The 23,350-nt window shown below is 39.3% G+C and overlaps 1 protein-coding gene across 1 annotated transcript in view; it reads right to left on the bottom strand.

Annotated features, from left to right (window-relative positions):
* Positions 1-2,871: 2,871 nt before the first annotated feature.
* LOC310933791 (transmembrane protein 65-like) overlaps positions 2,872-23,350 on the bottom strand; it is a gene marked incomplete at its 5' end in the record, with an annotated part of 42,069 nt that continues 21,590 nt past the window's right edge. The window contains 6 exons of the mRNA XM_083897361.1: positions 2,872-3,031; positions 4,262-4,367; positions 9,747-9,789; positions 18,348-18,402; positions 19,314-19,381; positions 23,105-23,149. Coding sequence (XP_083753487.1) covers positions 2,885-3,031; positions 4,262-4,367; positions 9,747-9,789; positions 18,348-18,402; positions 19,314-19,381; positions 23,105-23,149 — 464 coding nt within the window. The 3' untranslated portion in view covers positions 2,872-2,884. The remainder of the gene's footprint in view (positions 3,032-4,261; positions 4,368-9,746; positions 9,790-18,347; positions 18,403-19,313; positions 19,382-23,104; positions 23,150-23,350) is intronic.

The raw sequence follows: 23,350 nt of genomic DNA, 5'->3' as shown, positions 1-23,350 counted from the left end.
ACTCTGTAGGTTCCGAATTAACGCTGGAGTCCGAGACCAAATACCATATGTCTAAGTAAAATCCCTGCATAATCGAAAATATTCTATATCTTTTATGTTTTATCTCAAGTTTGAAGGATTAGGTTACCGGGTAAGTCTGTGTGTGCCACTCGACCAGACCACTTCAAACCCCAGTGGTGTGCTGGGGTTTGAAATCCCCCTTTATAAATGATCCACAGCTCTGCCAAGGCTAAAAATGAAACCTCCATTTCAAATCATTTGAACATCTAACTCCACAGAGAAAAGTCTATTTGATATCAGACATGAGCAGGCAAGCAAAAATCTTCAAATCTCACCTGCAGTTATGGCAGTATAGTAGATCCAGCCTTCTCATAGAATACCTTCAGCAGTCATCATCATCATGCACCTGCAACATAAGAGTTTTTTATTTTTTTTTAATCACAAGGAAACTCGTGTTGGTCGCACATTAAAAAACGTTTAAATCAATCAATTCAAAGCTTCTCCACGTCTTTCTTTTCCATGCTTTTTCTGCCAGAAACATAAATACAAGGTCATAATGAGAGTAAGAAGAAAAGGCAAGAGCTCTTAAATCACAGGGATATTATTATGTTGTAATGACAGTCTTAAAAAGTCTGACACTGACATTTTCATTCAGCGATGTAAGGAGGTGCTATTGAAGAAAATCATCACATTTTGCTGATGAAAACCTCCTTCATGTAACTTTCTGTCTTCTACAAAGGCTAAAGGAATATAAAGGCAAGATAAAATCATATATTATTCTAAAGATCTTTTGCATGTTTTCAATTCTTCTTACAAAGTAAACCGATACTGATACAATAGTTTTCTTTTATTAGCCGTGCATGAAAGGAATTCATTCAAGCAATGAAACCAAAACTCCTCACTACATAAACAATTCTGAGTACATTCCATTTTTTTTTTGTTAATGTTATAATAATAAAAACAATAGTATGAAGGGTTACTCTGCTGTGTAGTTTTCATGAGTTTAATAGACTGTTATACACAGACGGCTTCTTCAGTCAGGTTCTTCATGTCAGAGCGAAAAACAAAACAAAAACATAAACAATCTCAGCATTGTACACAACGGGAACATACGTGATTATAAGTAAGATTAATAGAATGAAAAATAAATACTTTTATCAGAGAGGCTGTGCTTCGTCTTTTCACTTTCAACTCCTTAACGCATACGCCATCATCGACAGTCAACAGGTAACTTGTGCGCAGGAGATTTAACAAGAAATCAGTGACAGTGAAAGTTATGATGAGTGTGGAGTTCTATCCTACACTACAGTGTGTGTGTGTGTGTGTGTGTGTGTGATGGTGGAAACAACAACAACCTGCTGTTTCCACCAGTGGAGGGCAGTAGAGCAGAGATAATGTCGATCCAGTTACACAGGAACAAAAAGCAGTTGTGCGCATATTGAAATAAACAGTAATGTTAGTTTTTTCACAGGGAGAAAACTGCAACAATAATAATAATAATAATAATGATGATGATGATGATGAAAACAAAGATAAATTAGAAGCCTGGTGTTGTCAATGTGTGTTTGCAGCTCGGCTGGTGCAGAGCAGGACGAGTTAGTGCAAATGGGACAGAGTTTCTCAGTTTGTCACAGCTTCTCTTTCTCCCTCCTGCTCAGCTCAAACCTGCAGTAAACCGTTCATTTAAGGACTTTGTCACACTGCATCATCGACCTGCTTATGTTCTGTGCACACACACACACGTGTGACAAATCTCATGCACTTCACCAAACACAAGACAAAAACTCATTCCAGAGAAGCATCAGCCTCACTACACTCTTAGAAATAAAAGTGCTAAGTAGAACCATATAAGGTTCTTCGGCTTGTCCTCATAGGAGAACCCTTTTCTTTTTGCTCCAGGTAGAACCTATTTATAAAGGTTCCACCAGGGGTTTTTAAAGGGTTCTCTGGATCAAAATGGTTCTTACTGGAACCCTTAGTGTTACCAAGAACCCTTGAAAAACCCTTTCCTCGGGAAAGGGTTTTTCAGAAGCAAATGGTTCCAGGTAGAACCTCCGCCCTTGTAGAAGGACTATTGTGGAACCCTTATTTCTAAGAGTGCACTCAGACTTGGACATCATCAGGAAGCAAACGTGCGTGTAAAACTGAAAAGTTACAGTACCTAGACTGTACTTGATACTATATATGTACAGCGTATGTACTATAGTGTGTAAATGTGGTTCTTTTTTTTTTGTGATCCCCCTAATTTGGAAACTCAGCCTGCGATGTACAGTATAATGGCATCAGTGACTCCTAGGTTTCGTCTTATTTTATCATTAATTAATTTCTGATTTAACAAAACAAAAACCCCAACATCAAAATGCCACATGAGAAACTTTCTATTTAAGTGTTTTGTTTCCTTGCTCTGATTCCAAAGGAATATTTTAGGCAGCTCTAGCTTTCTTACTTCTATTTTTTTTTTTTTTTACCTACATGGCGTCTAACCATCTCCAGTCATTTGTTCCATTTAACATACACATAGTAGAGAAGAGGAAGAGTTTTTTCAGCCTGTGCCACTTAGTCAGGATGAGGTGAGGTTACGGTGCATTAGCTGAAATAGCAGCAGTCCAACAAATCAACCGTCTGGCGTCTCCTCCAGAGACGAACAGGTCCCTGTGCTTAAGTTAAAAATCTAAACTCAAATAAAATCTCAAACCCTCTTCAGAATACCTCCGATAGTCTGATTCAACCTTGTTAAGTAGAAGCACCCGGTGATTGGACTGTATGGGTGCTCAAGGAGATGTTCCCATACACTCCAGTCCGCCAGGCGAGGCCGATCAGTCCCAGGTGAAAGCATTCGAAATGGATTCCAAATAATATTTGTCCCCCCGCGAAGCTGACAGTTTCAGTTTTTGCTGCCCTCGGCCGGAGCAGGTGGCGACTCCGTCTGCTCCTTCGCCTCCTTCTTGCCGTCTTTTTTCTCGTCGTCCTTGAAGAAGAGAAGAGGGAACATGCCGAGAATGCAGCCGATGGCGACGCCAATGGCTTTGCCCTAAACACAGGAGAGGGAAAGCACAAGTTTATTTCCACAGAACTTAGAACCAACTTTCAACTCTCTTTATTACGTTATAATTACTTTGTTCTTAGCAGTTAGTTAAAGACACAGTAGGCAATTTCTGCTCCAGGAGTATCTTAATCAAAACAAGAACAAACTTTTGAACTTGTATTTAGGGCCAAGTTGCTCCTTGTTAAATAAAGGTTGAATAAAATAAGAATTAAAATGATTGGTGGCAAATAAACATAATAAAATCTTTAAATAAATTCCTGTAACAAATGTTTCATCATTTTGGTTTTTAGGCCCTAGGATTTATATCTTAGATGATGAAGAGGGCGACATTATTCAAAAAAAAGAGTGCAGGGAAATGTTTAGACTGATCTAATAATAATGTAACAATATTTCACATTTTAATGCAGAAATGTTGCTATATTTTATATTTAAATATGGTCTGAATTCAGCACAGCCCTGGGAAACATTATGATTGTTGTACTAAATCATTTCATGAAGCACTTGACCAGAAAGTCATCACTCTAAACGTCCAAACACAGATGCATTGATTTTACACTGTAACCGTGCAATTTTTGTTATTTATTTTATGCATGTTTGCAGGTAAAACACGTTTTCCCTCACATGTCAGAGGCAGTGATGTGACATTTCATCGCCGGACAGAATCACCGAGGCAAATGAGAGCTAAATTCATGACACACTCCAGCAGTCACGGCGTATGAAAACCATTCAGGTCTCATTTTCTGGCAGAGTGAGTGTGTGATTGAAAAGGACACATCACGTTTGCGATTCTGGCAATCAATGAACAACCAAGTGATCCGGCTTAATGTTTACATACACATTACACCATCAATCAAAATGAATATGCACTTTGATTTGTTTGCAGTTGTTTGCAGTGCTGTACAAAATTCACATATCTGTACTATTTATATTTCTAGCAACTTTTACTCCACTATATTTCCTCTGAATATCTGTGTTACTTCAATTCACCCATTCACACACTGCAACATGGGGTTAAGTGTCTTACCACTGAGCTACCATGGCTCAACCCTTACTCATACTTAAAATAAATGTCATATACTTTAAAAAAAAATGACTTCAACCTCGACCACAGTCGTTTTCTGGTAAGATACTTGTATTGTATACAAGGCTGCTGACAGTGAGCAGATTACAGATTATCAGTGGAGTGTTTATCCGGTGCTCTAGTGAGGAACAAACCGCATGAGAGCTGACTCTGGTCTGCCACATGTCAGCCTGCTTCGGGCTCAGGTCAGGAATCTGCATCCCCAGGCGAGACGCCAAGGCCTCCACGTAACCAGCCAGCCTAAAGTGACAAGAAATAATGAGAAAGAGAAGAATGTTGAGAAAATTCCGCTGCAAAATCATCACTTCTCTTTTCAGCGAACCGTGACGAAACCGAAACGAAAAAAATCAGCTCAATCGAGATGTGGTAGAAATAAAGGGGGGGAAAAAAAAAACATGAATTCATTATAGACTCAGTATGTGAGTGAAGCCATTCAGGCATCCACTCATTACATTATACAGAATACACTCACCAGCCAATTTGGTAGCCACACATTAAAAGTGTGTTAATGGGAATATCTAATCAGTCAATCACATGACAGCCAGACGCGCAGCTTGTGAACAGGCAACTGCATGGGGACTCGAGCCGATAAGGGGCCCACGACACTGGGAGCCTGAGGGCTGTTTTTACTGAAATGTATGAAAAATGTGCAGTGACCAGCAGCATCTCTGTCCCCCTTAAACAACAATGGTTGAATTGCAATGACATCTCAGTAGGAAACCTCCCCACGTCCCCAAGTTATTTACAGCGTTATATTTTTTACTAAGTTTATATACGTGTTTAGTTATTATAGTTATTTACAGTATTTTATTGTTCTATATATTTATATTATCTTATAATGTGGGTTCTTTACAGCGCAATGTATATATTTTTTTAAAGTTATTTACAGTATTTTATTTTTTACATACATTTTCAAAATTACAAGGTTTTTTCCATGTTATTTCATTCATTTGGAATACAAAACCTTTTGACTTCATACATTTTTTCGTTGGTGTCAGATTATTTATAACATAATAATAATGATGAACACTGGTCGGAAGGAAGGGTCCCCCGGGAATTTTTGCTTAGGACCCCAAAAGACTCTAGAATCGTCTCTGATGACAGCAACATTTAATCAAGGGTCCAGATGAGCTAAAAGAATGATTTAAGTGACGTTGAACATGAGATTTTCAGCCACAACCATCTCTAGTGTTTGTGATAAAAGAGAGAAAACGCCTTGTTGCTTCGTTGATGTCAGATGTCAGAATAGAACGACAAGGCTTTGCTGAAATGATGCTGTAACTCAAATCAATCAATCATGGAACAAAGGTATGCAGAAGACAATTTCTTGAAACCTTAAAACAGATGAGCTACAGCAGAAAAATAGAACACGGTCGGTGAGTGTACACACTGCTGTATCTGATGAGCTTGTGCATCACTACATGAACGTGAAGCCCGTGGCTAAAACTTGCCTCATTCAGACAAATGTGCTACACAGACAGCATGTTGACACTGATTACACTGATTTTAGTCATTCTTTCACATGATGTTGATATTTCCCTATTATTCTATTACATGACACGGTGCATTAAACCACCCGCGGAGTGACAGCTTCCCCACTGAGAGAAAAGACGTCAAAGTTAACGACCGAAGTAATCGATAACGGCGAAAGGCGAACAAATAAATCAGCAAACTAATGATCCGATCTGCGGCGGCCGTCTTTCATAAACCCAGCAGGGTGAAAAAAAAAAAGAAGATTGTGTTAAAGTATTTTTTTTCTCATTTCTTCTTTCATTTTCTCAGTGCAGATGACAGAAGAAAAACAGAGCACTGAGTAACAGCTAAAACTGAGAGGAAAGTTTTGTCTTATATGGAGCTGGGAATTCTATGTATTAGGTTTATTACTAGATGAGGTCCGTGTTGCTGTATAAAATCAGCGAGATACAATTTATCCTCTCTGCCTCGTGGGTTTTAAACAACACAGTTATGAGTAAGATGTAATGAAACAAACAAACAAAACTTCTGGACACACAACGACAATCAACAATATTCTTTTTGATAAAAAAAAGAGTTTCTGCATGGAGTTTACATGTTCTCCATGTGTGTTTTCTCCGTTTTCTCCATGTTCTCTGTTTTTTTTCCTAGGTTAACTGGACCCTCCAGAGCATGTGTCAAAATCAAGGCCCAGGGGCCAGATGTGGCCCACCACATCATTTATGTGGCCCGCGAGGTCTATGCTGCTTTAAGGCGTGCGTTGACCATAAATTACATTTCCCACAATGCATGGCGATTGTGTTACCCGTGAAGTGATGGCATCCCGCCACTAGATTGCAGTGTATTATTGTATATTCATCATGAGACGAATGAAATCGAGATTTAAATATCCACTAATGATCCCAAAATATCCACGAAGAGAAAGATTGATGCAGATGGGAGGCAGTTTCAAGAAAGATGGGAAGGCGAATACATGTTTGTGCTTCAAGGAGAAAAACGGGTATGTCTTTTGTGTTATGAGGCGGTGTCGGTCGTCAAAGAGTACAATCTACGTCGGCATTTTGACATCAATCAAGGAGACAAGTATGCCAAAGTTAGCCTTTAAGGAAAACAACAAATTGTTAAAGAATTAAAAAGCAAACTGCAATCGAGGGTGCGTTTACATTTAATTACATGTGTTATGTCTTACAGTTACATCTGGCCCTTTGAGTGCAACCATTATGCTGATGTGGCCCTCAGTGAAAATGAGTTTGACACCCCTGCTCTAGAGTGTGAGATTGAATGGTTGACTGTCTCCATGTGTCCCTGTGATGGACTGGCGATCTGTCCAAGGCCAAACCGGCCACTCGTCCTGTGTCAGCTGGGATTAGCACCAGTGACCCTCATGTGGAGGATAAAGTGGTAGATGATGAATGAATGACTGAATGAATAACAAGTCAGAAATTATATTTCATGCCACAGTTTGGAAAAACAATCAGATTGTGTCAGCAGCTAAACTGCCAAAACTGCTGAAATGACACTGGTTACAGCTTCTCCTCCATGTCAGTCGCAAATGTATTACTTTTAATCTAGTTTTAGCACTTTATACCTTTGCGATGAAAATACAAGTTTTAGTTATAATATAAAAGTAATTTAAAATATAACACTCACATACTGTGTAGCTGAATATTTTAAATGTGAACTATTAAAACACCATAGCTTGCTGCATAAACATGGACTGAAAATGCAGCAAAACTTAATCTTTAAACATCACTACTGTATGCAACACTTTTATAGTCACTATGATGTACCTGAAAGCTGCTGTGTAGCTCAAGTGTTTCTGTCCAGATCACTGGCAAAGGAACTTTATAAACACACTGTATAATGCAATATAAAAAAAAAAGGCCAGAAAAGACCGAGGTTTAATATCCATTGAGAAGAGTCTGCTGAAACACTGAGTGTAAATATGGGGATATTCAGTGGTGCAGGTCTGGTTCAGCCTCCGGCACTAATGGATCCTCAGTTCACTGCGCGCAAAAATAAGCTGCAGCCGGACCTGTCACGTCGAGGGAGAGATTAGAAACGAGTAGCATATTTAAGTGCGGATGTGGGAGCGAGCACTGCCTTCAGACTGTCAGGAATTACAAATGTGGGTATAACAGAATATATTTACTATTTGTTTGTGGATTTGGACAGTTTGTGTTAACACAGATGGCAGCAAGAAAACATTGTTTATTTAGAAGCTCAGAGATTATTTTATATTATATCATTTGTTACAAAACAAACAACTCAAAGTATGCTTGTCCACATCACCCAGTGTGATCTTAACCCTTTAACACGGAGCGCATATGAGTGGTTATTACGGTAGTTTCAATCACGCTGCTGCAGGAAGCCGGCGAAGTTGGAAAAAACCCATGTACATAGTTTCCATTTTGTGGAAACAACAACATAAAACGTTTAATTTTTCCTTCATTTTACATGCAGTACATTAAATAACAAAATAACTGCCAGATATTGACATTTATTTTGGAAAAAGGAGGCAAAATCACTAACATTTTCTGGCTCTTTTATGGTTAAAATAAGCACACACAAAAAGTCCAGACAATTTGAGGCTTCGGTGTTAAAGGGGTTAAAGGTATAACACTGTGCTTGAGGGTTTTGTCTTATGTCATCAAACACATACATTACAACCAAAAAGAGTGAGATTCACATTATATACAGAAAGAGCCGGCAGGAGCAGGTGTCCACTAAGCCTGTTTTGTGGCAGACAAATGGCCTTCACATCCGCTGGTGTAAAATTGATCAAAATAAAAAAGGCTCTCCTGTCGGCTGTAATCGAGTGTTACCTTGACAAACTGGCCACATGGGCTCCACTCTGCAAATATGATTGAGTGGGAGACACGGACTCACACGCAGCAGCAGACGTTTGAGAGCGTCCACAGAGAGCGTTTGCAGAAGCCGCAGCAACTTAACGCGATCCATCACGCTGAGATTATACTCTCTGAATTTAAAGGTGTACAATTTAGCATGGTTTAGTTGCATGTTGCAGTAACATGTAAAATAGGAGACACACTGCAGTGTGGTTGCTTTACCCTGTGAAGCATGTTCGGCTGATCACCACTAGGAGGCGCTGACGTGGAGAATAGTTATGAATCGGCTGAATGAATCCTGAGAATGAATGAATTTAGAACTCTCTGTTGTATTGATCCAGGCTGGTTGCACACAGCTGTGAAAACAGCTGGAAACACACAGCCCTGGAGTCTTTTGTGATTCAGAGTTTGATCATTTCAGTGAAAAAAAAAAACATTGTTTGACTTTGTTTCTGTCAGTGGAAAAAAAAAAAAAAAGCTTGAGGAGGAAACAGAAAAGAAGTCACCAAGAAGTAGTTTTATTACTCGAAAGGTTACTTCCATCTATTATCTGGATACCACTTAACCTTTGAGGGGTGTGAGGGAAGCCAATTTAAAGTCACGTTAAAAGGTCAAAAACAGAGCAAGAGTCAGGAGGATACGATGTGTGGGAGATCTTGGGAACCTTGAGTTTACCTCTGGAAATATCGTTGCACAAAACACGAATTGAAGTATTGGTTTGAATTTAAAACAAAGAAAGCCAACAGATCCAAATTAAATGTGACATGTTCTGCGGGGTTGACAACGCGTTGGTCATCTTCTGTATTCGTTAATATAACAACCAGATAAGCACAGCTGTCATATTCCGCAGTCAGCTCAGAAGGTGTGCTTGCATAATCATCTCCTCATTTAATCATTAATGTTCGGAGTCTCTTGATTTAATCAAACCGCGCTGATACATTTAAACAGCGTGGCCTTTTGTTCTCGTAATAATAAATAATAAATAACAAAGTCCTTTCATGCATCACAAAGCCTCAGCGTATATTCCTCTGAGGCACGGATCTCCTTCCTGCGCAGGCTTAATGATGATGATAATAATAATAATCATTATTATTATCCATCCGTCCATTTTCTACAGCTTTAATCTCCACATGAGGGTGTTGGGGGGGATGCTGTGCCAATATTATTGATTAAAAAACACAATTTCACCAGACTGGACTGAGTTTCTATCCTCGTCCTCTCAGAAACTTCACAGATAACTGGTGCCCACATGTGAGACGTGTGTGTGTGTGTGTGTGTGTGTGTGTGAAATTCTTACCCCAGCCCTGCCAGATCAGATACGAGGTTGCCGAGGGCAGCAGCTGTGGAAAATGTGAGAGGAGAGGTATGAGTCTGAGGCGAGTGAGCAAAATGAGTTTAGAAATTGAGGTTTACATCAAGTACTGGGGCCAAAAGGCACAAGAGATAAAACACACACACACACACACACACACACACACACACACACACACACACACACACACACACACACACACACACACACACACACACACACACACACACACACACACACACACACACACACACACACACACACACTAAACTATCACATCCAGCAGGTGTTGTTGCATCCCAATATCAATAAAAGTACAGTGTGTTGCCCGAGGTGAAGCTGCTGAGACAGAGTGGGATAATTATGTCCAGAGATACTCGAGGAGAGGAATAAACTGGTTTGACAAATGCGATCGTTTTTTTTCTGCATGAAGACGAGAGATGTAATACCTGCAGGTAAGGTGAGATAATGGGAGTGAGAGGCATAGCTAAGTAGTTTAATATAAGATGGAAGATGATAGTGTAAATGAAGAGTCGTACTGCAATAAAAATACACAATTAAGAAGTGTAAAAAGGAAAAAGGTCTGGAAACTTTGGGTGGATTTATTTACAGTCCTGAGACACAGGTTAAAAAAGTAACAATGTTCAGTCTTCAATAACTTAAAAATATCTCATTCTTTAAGCTGAATTTTTCCCCAGAAAATGTCCAGAATGTCTGAATTTTGCCGTGTTTTTGTTGCCATTTGGGTATTTCTCCAAGTTAAACTAGTTCCCTGGTGTCCTAATGAACATGTCTGTGACATGCTTTGATCAAAATACCATAAGGATGAAGCACCACAGCAGTTCAATCACCCTGCCAACACAGCCCTGTTCAGAACGCTTGGTTTAGTAGTATCTCTTTAGGTCCACCTTAAAAAAAAAGTAAAATGAAACTTAAGGGACAGGAAATGACATCAGCCACAGAGGCTACTGGGAGCTAAATCCTCTGAGGCTGGAAGTTTGTGTAGGACTCTGTGCTGCACTGTGGAGCCAAGAATAGAACTTTTCGCAGACTTCCGGTCTTCGGATACCATTGCCCTCGCCAGCACTCTCGCATGTTTTACAGACAAATGCGAGCTCCGCGAGACAAAAATTCAAGGAATTTAGCACATTGTGACGTCTCAGTGAGCGCGGAAGTCAACATTGCGTGTTTTATCTCCTGTACTTAGACTGAGGAGGACCACAAAAACAACAGTCATCTTTTTTCACACTTTGGTGACTGATAGGACCTCCAGAGTCCCCAGGATTTAAATGATTAAAAAGTTGATTTTGCATAATATGTCCGCTTTAATACAGTTTCAGTCAAACTAACACATGCTCATGTATTTTAAAAGTCCAGTTTTAATTGGACTAACACATTTTCCTAATGTCGTAAACTGAGTGTGTCCATTCAACATAAAACTGTAGACACTGTGTTGAGGGAAACACAAGCAATTTTAATTAGCTTTCAATTATCACATGCTGTCCACAGCTTCCTCTTGCTACTTATAATATTTATTAATTATCTTTCTCTTAGAGGGTCATTAAGAAGCTCAGACAAAAAAACAGTCACCCATAGTCACCCATAGAATCTAGAGTGTGTAATTGAGTTTACTCTAATCAGCTCGCCTTTGCACAGAGGGGGAAAAACAACAACAACAAAGTACAGAGAGAAAACGCACACAAATGTGCAAAACATGCAAACTCTCCACAGAAAAGGTCCTCTGTGAAACGAGTTTAAAAGCAATCGATAATTCTAACCACCACTCTGTTATGTGGACGACTTGAAATGCCTTTAATTTAAAGGTGCCATATGTAAGAAGGTGGCCAAAAACGGTTACTACAATCAAATTCAAAATACCGAGGTCTTTTAGGTTTTGTTTTCTCCGCCATTGCATTTCAGACATATCTGGCAACCCGTGGTTGCTCGGCAGCTGAGACTCTACTGACTGCAATGACTGGTAGACGGCGGTAGGTGGCGCCACATGCCAAAACATGATCTCTAAACATAAACATGATTTGCGGTCCGCAAAAGATTTTTTTAATGGAATATTTTGTCTGTACTGTTGTTGTTGGTGAGTTCAGTTTGTTATATGAACATTATACCTGAGTCTCTGTGACATATTAGGAGGATTTTACGGCAAGTTGCTTTAGATTTATTACATAATGCACCTTTAACTATATTCACAATAAATATCAGACAAATATTGACAAAATATTTGCTCCTGAATGAGAGTAGAAGAAACCATAAAACAGACAGAATATGATATATATATATATATATATATATATATAAATCTAATTTCAACAGCAGTTACGACTCAAAGTATGTTTGCACAGGGAATAAATGTTACATCATTACATAAATGTACATTGCACATCTCAATAGGCACTGAATTATGGACCCTAAACACAACTTATTATTAGCATTATTGATGATAACACAGCTTTTCTTTGTTCGTTTTTACCAGTAAGAATATTATTTAGCCCATAACTAAGCACAACGTGATATAATCCCTTGTAAATATGAACCATTTGCAGATTAATAAAGCAAGCAGCAGCAGCAGCAGCAGCAGCACATGACTTCACTGAAGAGAAGAGGAAACTGAAATGATTAATGAAATATGGAGCAGCTATCCTTTTGGCTATTTTGCACTGAATAGGGTTGCACAGAGACAATAAAGATTTTCTGATCAGAACGTGTTGTTCTCTGTCACTAAGCTGAGCAGAGTTAGGAAACTGCTGCTGTGTTAGCGTCTCCTTACAGACAGAATAAAGAGCCACGGCCCTGACATCAGTGAATTGTTGCTGCAGCAGCAGCAGCAGCAGCAAACAAACCCTCAGTGGAGCTGAAATACAGCAAAGCTGCGACTGAATTCTTCAGCTCCTTTATCTGATCACAGAGCTTCTGTAACAACGAGGTTGAAAACAACAAGAAGAGAAGACTGTCTGCAGTTTTCATCTCACAGTCTGTAATGAGGGATATCAGCAGTGTGAGCTGCTGCTGTGTCTCCACTGACTCGTGATCCTGACCTGACTGAGGAGACTCTGCTCAGTCTTGTTAGAATCTAATTAAAGAACGGAGGGACTGATGGACAGTCGGTCCGTGCCAAAACACACAGTTGTATAAAAATGTTGGCATTTGGGAGGAAATACCTCATGGTCCAAATGGTTTAATGCGGGGTTTCAACAGGTTTGTGTTTACTCTGTATTCAAATGTCTCTGCAGTTCATGCATGAAGTCATTGGCTTCATCTGTGAACACGATCATTTCTTCTTTGGCTGCAGCGCTGCAAATTATAGCATCAAGAAATTGCAGGAGGTTTTTTCTACAACTTGGGAGAGAGCTCACTATTTTTTTTTATTTCCACTGACTTGATTTGACTTATTTTAGTAGCAACTGAAAACCAGTGTTTGAACGAGGGACTGAAGTTCACCCGTAGCCCACAGAGCATTAAGGCTGCCTTTTTTTCCTTTACTATGTTAAGACTTATTATACAGAAGCGAAAAGAATGTGCAGTATAGTGCTTTATATCCTTTTTTTCCACCACAACCTTTAGGCAATCTGATAAAAAGCCATTTTTAAACATTGTTAAAACAATGTTTTGATAATGAGTAGCAGTGCATCCACCGTTCCAGAGGGGGGAGCTGTGCTTCGGAGAGCTGGTGTGCTAATCACGTCGCTTCCAGGTATTGGCCAATCACAAGACAGTTGGGAAAGCCCCCGCTGACTGGCCAATCACAACACCGTTCTGTCTTCTGTGGGTGAGATTTCAGTCTGAAACAGCGCAACTGATGACAGCTTCAGTGAGGAGAGATTTCGGCTCATTTACAGCAACTCTGAGGTATTTGACCATAAAAACAAGTTTATGTATGTAAGTAGACCTCCATAACTCACATGTGTGATAGGACCACTCTATGGGAGCTTTAAATTACTTGCTTATCTTCATAAAAAAAAAAAAATTCATATTGAGTTCTAGAGGTTTTATTCGGAAAAAATATTAACTTATTCAAATAGATTATGTTGCCATAACTGACAGTTAAATTAAACTATATGTTTGGTTTGAAAAATAAACATAAAAACACTGCTGTTGTCATGGACAACCAGGTTTGGTGATTATCATATGTTCGGCTCAAAGAAGAAGCAGTCATTCTTAAAATTTAAATAAATATTAACAGTACAAGTCCGTATCTCACACGCATTTGTCTTCACACGAAGCTGGTGATTAAAGACAACAACAAAAATAACCCATTATATTCCCATTTCATGACATGTTTTAATTTTAACAAGACAGAGGGAATAGTTCAAGTTAGTTGTGTTTTTAATACAGAGCTGATGCCGTAATTATAAATTATAGCACCGTTATCATGTCTCAGTATCAGAATACAATGCCCAGGGGCACAGAGCGAGTGTTGATCCCATTAGGTTCAATTATATCGGTCAAGCTGTTTGAACATAATTACAGACCATGTTAACTGTCAGCTTGTGACTCACTGCCGCTCACTGTGCTGTGCATCAGATTCACTCCACATGCACCGCGCCAGTGAGAGAACGTGTAGATCACCACAGAGAAAGACATTTTTACAACGCTGTACACGCTGTGTCTAACGCTCTCATTTACAATCAGGAGAGCAAATCAAAGGGAGAGAAGACACAGTGCTCTGAATCTTATTCTTTTTAATTATTTGTATTTAAAACATGTGACTAAAAAAAAATAAAATGTAGATTTGAGGTTATACAGCAGAGATACTGTCTGTCTGTGTGTTTATCACCAGTGACAAATGGTGGACAACTGGACCGTGAAACAACCTGAAGTAACAAATGTGAGACACTGTGGGAACCTGCCTGTGACACACTGACAAACAGAAGTCTGGATGTGAACCAATGGAGTGGTCGTCATCAGAGAATAGTGTGCACAGACGCTGCTGACCTAGTGATTGTTACGGAGATTTTTGGCTATCAGGAGAGACGAGCAATGATGGAACATCTGGAGTCAGAGTGAGGCATCATCGTAGATTCTGGCGAGCAGCGCGTGCCAGATCTGATACGTATATTAGTTAGTAAGCCTTGAGATAGAGTATCTGGTCCAGATGCCTGGTGCATTGGTATCTAGGGGGGGAACCTTAAAAGGCCTCTAGTTTTCGGTTTATCCTAAGTTACGGCTGTTATATTGGACGACAGGTCTGGTAATAAGAATATGTGAGTAATTAAACTTAAAGGTGCCATTTGTAAGAATGTGGCCAAAAATTTAGTTACTACATTCAAATTCAAAATACCGAGGTCTTTTAGGTTTCGTAACTGGAAACCTGTGGTTGCTCGGGCAGCTGAGACTCTACTGACTGCGATGATTGGTAGATGGCGGTAGGTGGCGCCACATGCCAAAACATGATTTCAAAACATAAACATGATTTGCAGTCTGCAAAAGATTTTAATTTTAATGCAAATATTTTGGCTGTACTGTTGTTGTTGGTGAGTTCAATTTGTTATATGAACAATATTCCTGAGTCTCTGTGACATATTAGGACGATTTTATGGCCAGTTGCTTTAGATTTATTACATAATGCACCTTTAAAGTTGGCTGAAGATGAGAATTTTCTCATTCACAAAAACTGAATTAAAATAAGATTTACCTCATCACCGTGAAGTAAATCAACACTTAATTACTATAACAACTTTCCTTCTGTATACTGATATACTTGGCATATTAATAGCAAAGTTGGGCAGGTGGTGGGAGAATCTTGTGGGATTATTAGTAAGCGGGAGATAAATTACATAATATACATGTAAAACATACGGAACAACCTCTTGTAGTGGGGATTACTATTTGCCGTCTTCTCACCATTTCTTTTTCTCTTTTACTTCTTGTAATCGAGACTTGACTTGGACATGTCAGTTGAATCCGTCTCATGTGTCACGAACACCGTGACACGAAACACCGTGTGCACACGCGTGCACATGTGGTATGTCACACACAGTATACAGTGAGCCTCGAGCTCTGCTCACAGATCAGGAAAGACGGGCAAAATCAACGTGAACGCATCCGTTCAGGGTGATGTGCTAATGTAGCGTGACAGGATTCGCACATTTATTACTACAGATACATGTGTGAACCTGAGAAGTTCTTCAAAGCCAGGTGGTTTCGCTTAACTGCAGATGTAACTTTTTATTTTTTAAATATATTCAATCCTATATGGAGTTTTTCCACGTCATTAGCTCGGGTTTAAATGATAAATCTGGGACACGTTTTTACTGTGATTGGTGGACGTGACTACAGATTTGACACCAGTGCTGCATCACTCTGGTGTGGGACTGATAACTGCAGCAGCCTGTTGATCTGCAGATCTGCGAATGTTCTCTGATGTAGCACGAATCAGTAACAGTAACACAAACTGCTGTGAGAAACCGAGGCTGCACTTGAGGAAAGAACACAATCTCCATCTGTTTTCCATATATCAGTTTTCTGTGCATGCTCAGGGGTAATTTCATCAAAAAAAATGACTAAAGTGAAGGGGATTTTTTTTTAAGATGGTGCCGATGTCAAACCTGGATTAAAAAAAAAATCTTACTCCACAATCACAAATAATCCATCTGTCAAATCTAGAAGTCTATGTGAAGGCTCATTGGAAATAAAACCAGGCCTGAAACTGCTTACATACCCCAATCTTTTCCAAAATCCCAAAAGCGAAAAACTAATGAGTCAGGATGACACATGAAGAACCTCAAAGTGAAAAACCTCTACAGTTTAAATCACTTTCTCTTTGCTCTGATCTCCACTAATCCAGTCACTCAGAATCACTCTTTTGCTCTTCTGTATTCTTCAGCAACACAATTAGAAAGAAGAAAAGAACTCCGTGCTTCATCATATCGTTCAGACTAACATCAGTGAACTATTCTTTCACATTCGATGTAATGGAACATAAAAAAAAACCCCACAATATTGTCTCTATATAATGAACTGAATATGAACAAGTGACAGCATTAACATGCAGATGTTCCTCTTTCAAATAAATGGGTAGTATCACATCCACTCCCGCTGCTCGAGAACAACGTTATCACATTTATGAAACGATCATCGTCTCGATCAGACTTCCTGCCTGGTCATCGTCCTCTCGGATTAGAAGCGTCACAGCAGAGCTCACGTTTTTTAAGTTTACCATAAAAGCCTCATAATGAGAGTCTGCATCTTCTGTTGAAACTCTCGCTGTCATTAGGATGCGAAACACAACACGAGGTTCAGGCACAATGTGTTTCTGAGCCCACATCACGTCTGTGAGGTCACACTGGGCAAATATTACTTGACTGCTTTAATAACCAGCTTCTTAAACCTGGCTGTGACCTGAGAACAAAGCACGTGTGGGCAAAGAAAACAGCCTTGTGTTCACACCGTCTTCAATAATAATGATATTAATACTTAATATCGATTGATTTTACTGTTATCGTGACCATCTGCTTCTCTTTTCTGTACATGTGACACCTTCTGCACATCTGACCGTCCTGGATCTGTCCTCTGTGGCTCTCCCTGAGGTTTTTCCCTCCCGTACAAGGTTTTATCTGGAGATTTCTCTAAGGATAAAGTCTGTACAGACTGTGAAGTGCTTTAAGGTGAACTGTGTGTGCAATGTTGGGCTATATAATTAAACTTGACTTGATACTTTATGAATATCTCGATATAAAGTGATAAATTGCAATTTTTCCACATAAAATAGTCAAACATCTCCCAGTAAAAATAACGATAAATATAGATGTGTTTTGGTTATCTAGGTATTTGAGCAGAAGGAGGAGGAGGCTTAAATAAATAACGAAACCACTGCCCGGAATATTTCCCTTTTAACCCTTCTGTTACCATCCTGTCATTGCCAACAGGATTTAAAGCTGCATTATGTAATACATCTAAAGCAACTGGCCATAAAATCCTCCTAATATGTCACAGAGACTCAGGAATAATGTTCATATAACAGTACAGCCAAAATATTTGCATTAAAAAAATTATTTTGCAGACTGCAAATCATGTTTATGTTTTGAAATCATGTTTTGGCATGTGGCGCCACCTACCGCCGTCTACCAATCATTGCAGTTGCTGCCGAGCAGTCACGAAACCTAAAAGACCTCGGTATTTTGAATTTTAATGTAAGTAACCGTTTTTGGCCACATTCTTACATATGGCACCATTAACATGCATACTTCTCATTATCGTAACTCATCGACCAGTGTTTCCCAACCCTGGTCCTGGGGGAACACTGTCCTCCATGTTTTAGATGTTGCCCTGCAGCTCCAACTCGCCTGATTCAAATGAATGGCTCATTATCAGGCTTTTGTAGAGCTCACTAATCAGCTGACCGTTTGAAGCATGTAAAACATGTAGAAGAGCGTTCACTCTCACAATAATGATTGTAGGCCAAGTCCAGACTGGTTACATCTTTTTTTTGTGTGTGTTACCTTTGCATTGTCTGACTGACCTTCTGTGTACAAGCTCCTGCATTTGTCTATTAACACTGAATCTTCTGTGTCTTGTGTCCAGTTTTTAACAATCACTATATCTTAAATGATATTAAAATCACGGTCCTCTTACCTGCCATTGTTGAAATGCCAAGGACAACACCGATGGATAGTTCAATCTGTGTGCCCTGGGAAACAACACACACACACACAAATAACAGAGGTGTCATATTTGCATCTGTTTCTTATCACTGTCACAACAACATACAACTTCCAACTTTCAAAATTTAAATAATCTCTTTCTGCTTTCATTTCTAATGTATCTAAAATGCCACGACTGAAACCCTGTCATGTTATTTTTATTTTATTCGATATCAATTGCTCTTAATCACATTTATGTACATGTTTTATTGTATGACAATAAAAAGTTCCTATTCAGAGTCTATACTCCTCTTCATTTGATCTAAAAACGCGGGAATCTATTTGTGTGATTTCTGCCTGCTGTTTGGAGCAGCCTGAGATCTCCAGGGTGTGATATTATTGTCTCTCACAGAATGGACAGCAGGGATAAAGCGGAGGTTATGGCTATGTTGCATACTTTAATGGCGTCTTAATAAACACGCAGTCTTTTTTTAACAGAACAGCTGAATCCACAGCATAAGTGTGGTTGTGTTCAATGTTTTCCATGCGTTTGCAGAGTTTACGTTAGAACAGACCTCGTCTAAATATTCTTATTTAGTTTTCTTTCAGCGTACTGGCTTCAGACATAGCAATGGCCTATAATGTTTTAGTGAAACTTATCCTCTTTCTGTCCAAGTCATCACTTCCTGTTTGTCTTTCCTCATCTATGCAGACCCATAAAACTGAGTTGAGTCGTCTCAGATCACCCCGCTGTACAAATCCACTTTAAATTAAGATTATATCCCTCGTTTTCCTTCACTGATCAGTCCTCATCACTTTACTATCTGTAGAACTTCACAGACCCCAAAAAACCTAATAATATTAAACAAATATCAATCTCTTTCATTTCTTTCCCCACAGTCCCACAGTAGCTCCGTGAGCAGCAGGGAACCTCAGCTCTGTGTGAGCCCGCACTTACAGCAACAATCATGATGCAGTTGTCCAGGAATCCAAATCCAACGAAAGGGATGGCGTTGTGAAGCAAAACTGTAAAAATGACAATAAAAAACAGAAAAAGATAAGAGAAAACAAGGGGCCAAACAAACATGTAGACTATGCAGATCGTGTACAGCTCCACATTGATAAATAAACAACCCATTTATACATAATTAAGGCTCCCAGAGCAGAACTCAGATAGATAACGAGAGCTGCAAGAATTGTTGATTAATCAATTATTAATCAGCTTCTTAAATGGGATTTTTTTCTGGTTTCTTTTCTTCATATAAATTTTTTTTTAGAAACTCAATATTTTTCCAACACTGCGTGGTATTTTATGGACCAAACAACTAATCGATGAATGGAGAAAATAATTTTTATTTGCGGCCTTTATTACTTCATCTCACTCAGAGGAAAATCATAGCAGAAAACTATAAAGCTATTTTTACTGGAGACTATGTGTAATTTATTTATAATAAACCACTTCAATAGGTGCACCTAATTAATGCAAATATTTAATCAGCCAATCACATGGCAGCAAATCAATGCATCCACAAATCAATGCACCACAGCCAAGGTAGAAGACCATCACTGGACCCACAATATATACACACACACCCACAACAATAGCTAATATTGGCCATATATAATATTCATTCCTGGAAATGAAAAGGACGCTGGATAATATCAGGCTGTGCTGTAAATGCATGAGGTCAGAGTGAACATGTGATGACCATGCTTCACTTTTCATATTTTTCCTCTAAACCTGAAAAAGTCCAGCCAGTTTTACACTCAGGTCACAAGATCAAGTTTAGGAAATAAGGATTCCAAAAGGTTCCTTCTACAAATGGCTGAGGTTCTACCTGGAACCATTTGCTTCTGAAAACCACTTTCCCGAAGAAAGGGTTTTTCAAGGGTTCTTGGTAACACAAATGGTTCCAATAAGAACCATTTTGATCCTATAAAAAGGTTCTACCTGGAGCCAAAAAGGGTTCTCCTATGAGGACAAGCTGAAGAACCTTATATGGTTCTACTTAGCACTTTTATTTCTAAGAGTGTACAGGAAGAAGGTAAGTACAGTTTAAATATGAAAAACCAGTGAGTAAGTCTGTCATGTGCCACTCAAAAAATCATAAATGAAGCCTTTACATCTGAATGGTTTTCTGTTAGAAAAAGAAAAACCAGTGTCATTGATATCAAACATCTTCATTTTCAGACCAAAGAAATCTATCCAAATGTAAATGTGCCAAAACATGATGTATTTATATGCAGCCTGAGGAAATGTCGGTCTGTTAAGTTAAGTTAATCTCTGCTCGATACTTTAATACAACACCAGCATCATTTCTGGCTGGATATTGAAGAGGCGTCCACTTTAAGGTACTTAATATGAATTAAAACTTGTTTAGAGTGCAGAAATTCACAAACTAGGTCACGCACTTACATTTTCTTGTTCCACTGGAGCCATTTTATATAAAACATCAAACTAAATCTAAACTTAAAGCGTCACTTCAAAACTGTCCTTCAGCTTTTGTAACGATGGATTTTTGCCGCATTCCTATTGACTCTGCTTAAAAGTTTAATGACTCTGTTTACACATAAAAGCCTTCAAGGACCAAAACAAAATTCAAAATGAACGCATGTGGCTACATTAAATCTGATTAAATGACTAAATTAAGAGCGAAGATGTTTTGGGGAGCATCTTCTCATGTTTATAGAGAGTGGAGTCCAAAAATCTGTTAAAGACCTCAAAGTAAAAGAGGTATAATTTAAAAGAGACACATTTACAAATAGAGTCCTATTATTGTACAGAATAATATTATTTAAGATCATATTATTGATGAGAATTTATTGCAGATCATCGACACACAAAACTTCAACAGTGATGGAGCTCATTTAAATGTCATTTTTGTCATTTTATTCCGCAGAAACAGAGCTGAGATAAAAACCAGGTAACGTAAACACAACACGTCTCCTTCACAGTGTTGAGGAAATTCACGAGTGCCGTGTTTAAACGCTGTTGCTCCGGTTACCGATGTTTCGAGTGTGACTCAGGTGTGTTCACTGACCAGCCAGAGCAGGAAAAACAGCATTGCAGTGCAGAACGTGAGAGCTGAGCGTTAAGATACAGCAAACGGACACACAAAGAGAGTGTGCTGTGAGGGGGGAAACAGACAAACGCAACATGTGTGACACGACAGGAACGCTGTGAATGCTGTGTTTTTCCAGCAGAGATTCCAAACCTCTCAGCTGCAGCAGCAGGAGGAGGAAGAGGAGGAAGAGGAGGAGGAGGAGGAGGGTGGAAAATCTCAGTGATTTGAGGTCATGTCAGTAACTGAGCACTGTACATTGCCTGCTAAAGTATTCTGTTGTGTCCATGTATGCTTGTGTGTGTTTATAAATGTATAGTAACAAATGATTTAAAATAATTATGCATGTTCTCCCTGTGTGTGCGTGGGTTTTCTCCGGGTTCTCCAGTTTCCTCCCACAGTCCAAAAACATGCAATATGGGGATTAGGCAAATTGGACACTCACAATTGTCCGTAGGTGTGAGAGTGAATGGTTATCTGTCTCTTTGTGTGGTCCTGTGATGGACTGGCGATCTGTTCAGGATGTACCCCGCCTTTTGTCGACTGTCAGATGATTGGCACAGTGCGAGGGACTTTCAGGTGGAGGACAAAGTGGTAGAAGATGGATGGATGTTCTCGACTGAGCTTCTTTAAAGGTCCCATATTATATCCTATTTCTCCAAGTTGACCTAGTTCCCTGGTGTCCTAATGAACATGTCTGTGACATGCTTTGGTCAAAATACCATAAGGATGAAGCACCACAGCAGTTCAATCACCCTGCCAAAACAGCCCTGTTCAGAGTCAGTCAAATGAAATATAAGCGACAGGAAATGACATCAGCCACAGAGGCTACTGGGAGCGAACAGCAGTTAGCATTTGCCAGCACTCTTGCGAGTTTTATGGATAAAGTGGAGCTCTGCGAGACAACAATTCCAGGAATTTAGCGCATTGTGACGTCCCAGTGAGCGCAGAAGTCAACATTGCATATTTTATCTCCTGTACTTAGACTGAGGAGGACCACAAAAACATGAGTGGGTCATCTTTTTTCACACTTTGTCGACTGGTAGGACCTCCAGAGTCCCAGATATAAGGATTTAAATGATTAAAAGGTTGATTTTGCATAATATGTCCCTTTTAACAGTTACAGTCAGAAGTTTGCCTTCAAATTGTAACTCAGATATGAATATCAACCTTTATTACCGTATTTAACCTGTTTCTCATTTTCTTGTGTTAGGCACGCAAACTAGTGACAAGCAAAGCAGTCATTAGAATCAGTTCATTAAAAATGTTGGAGACTGACGCATGTTTTCAGGATTTTTTTTTATAACTCATCTAAAGTACGGCATTGTTCAGTTTGACTCTTGTGTAGGATGTCGCGCTCATGACTCTCTGACCAATCAGTGGCCAGCAGTCTGTCGACTAAGGTTCTAAAAAAAAGCACCAGGTACTGTCACTAATGGAAAAACAAAAAGAAAGATGAGTAGAGTCGAGCTGAGTCGTGCTAGAACTGTGTAATGGAAAAGCCCCATTAGGTTCATGTACAGCATGATTTCTCCTTCCATTTTCAGGTCCCTGTGGAAACGCGCAGCATGTTACGGCCTGCTCAGAAAGCATCATCAATCTTTTTGTGTTCATCTTCACCATCCCATAAAAAAATAAAATAAAATAAATAACACACACACAAACACAAGAAGATGAACTTTCTTACCATATCTGAGCTGAGCTGAAGACGGAGGTTCAATGTGAAGCTGGCCTGAAAAGAAAAGCAGAACAAAAGGAGTTATAAAGAATCTCCTGTGATAGGTTAAAGTGTCAGAACCTGTCAATCATGACATTTTGGGAAACAAAAATCTGAGGCATGTGAGATAAGGGTGAAAGGGTGAGCAGTGAGTCATGAAAAGAAGCGAAAGAGGAAGAGGAGGACGAAGGAGCAGCTGCTTTGTTGCCACTTCCC

This window comes from Microchirus variegatus, assembly GCF_963457635.1.
Source record: "Microchirus variegatus genome assembly, chromosome: 1".
Taxonomy (NCBI): domain Eukaryota; kingdom Metazoa; phylum Chordata; class Actinopteri; order Pleuronectiformes; family Soleidae; genus Microchirus; species Microchirus variegatus.
This window is presented reverse-complemented; position numbering and strand designations above follow the sequence as displayed.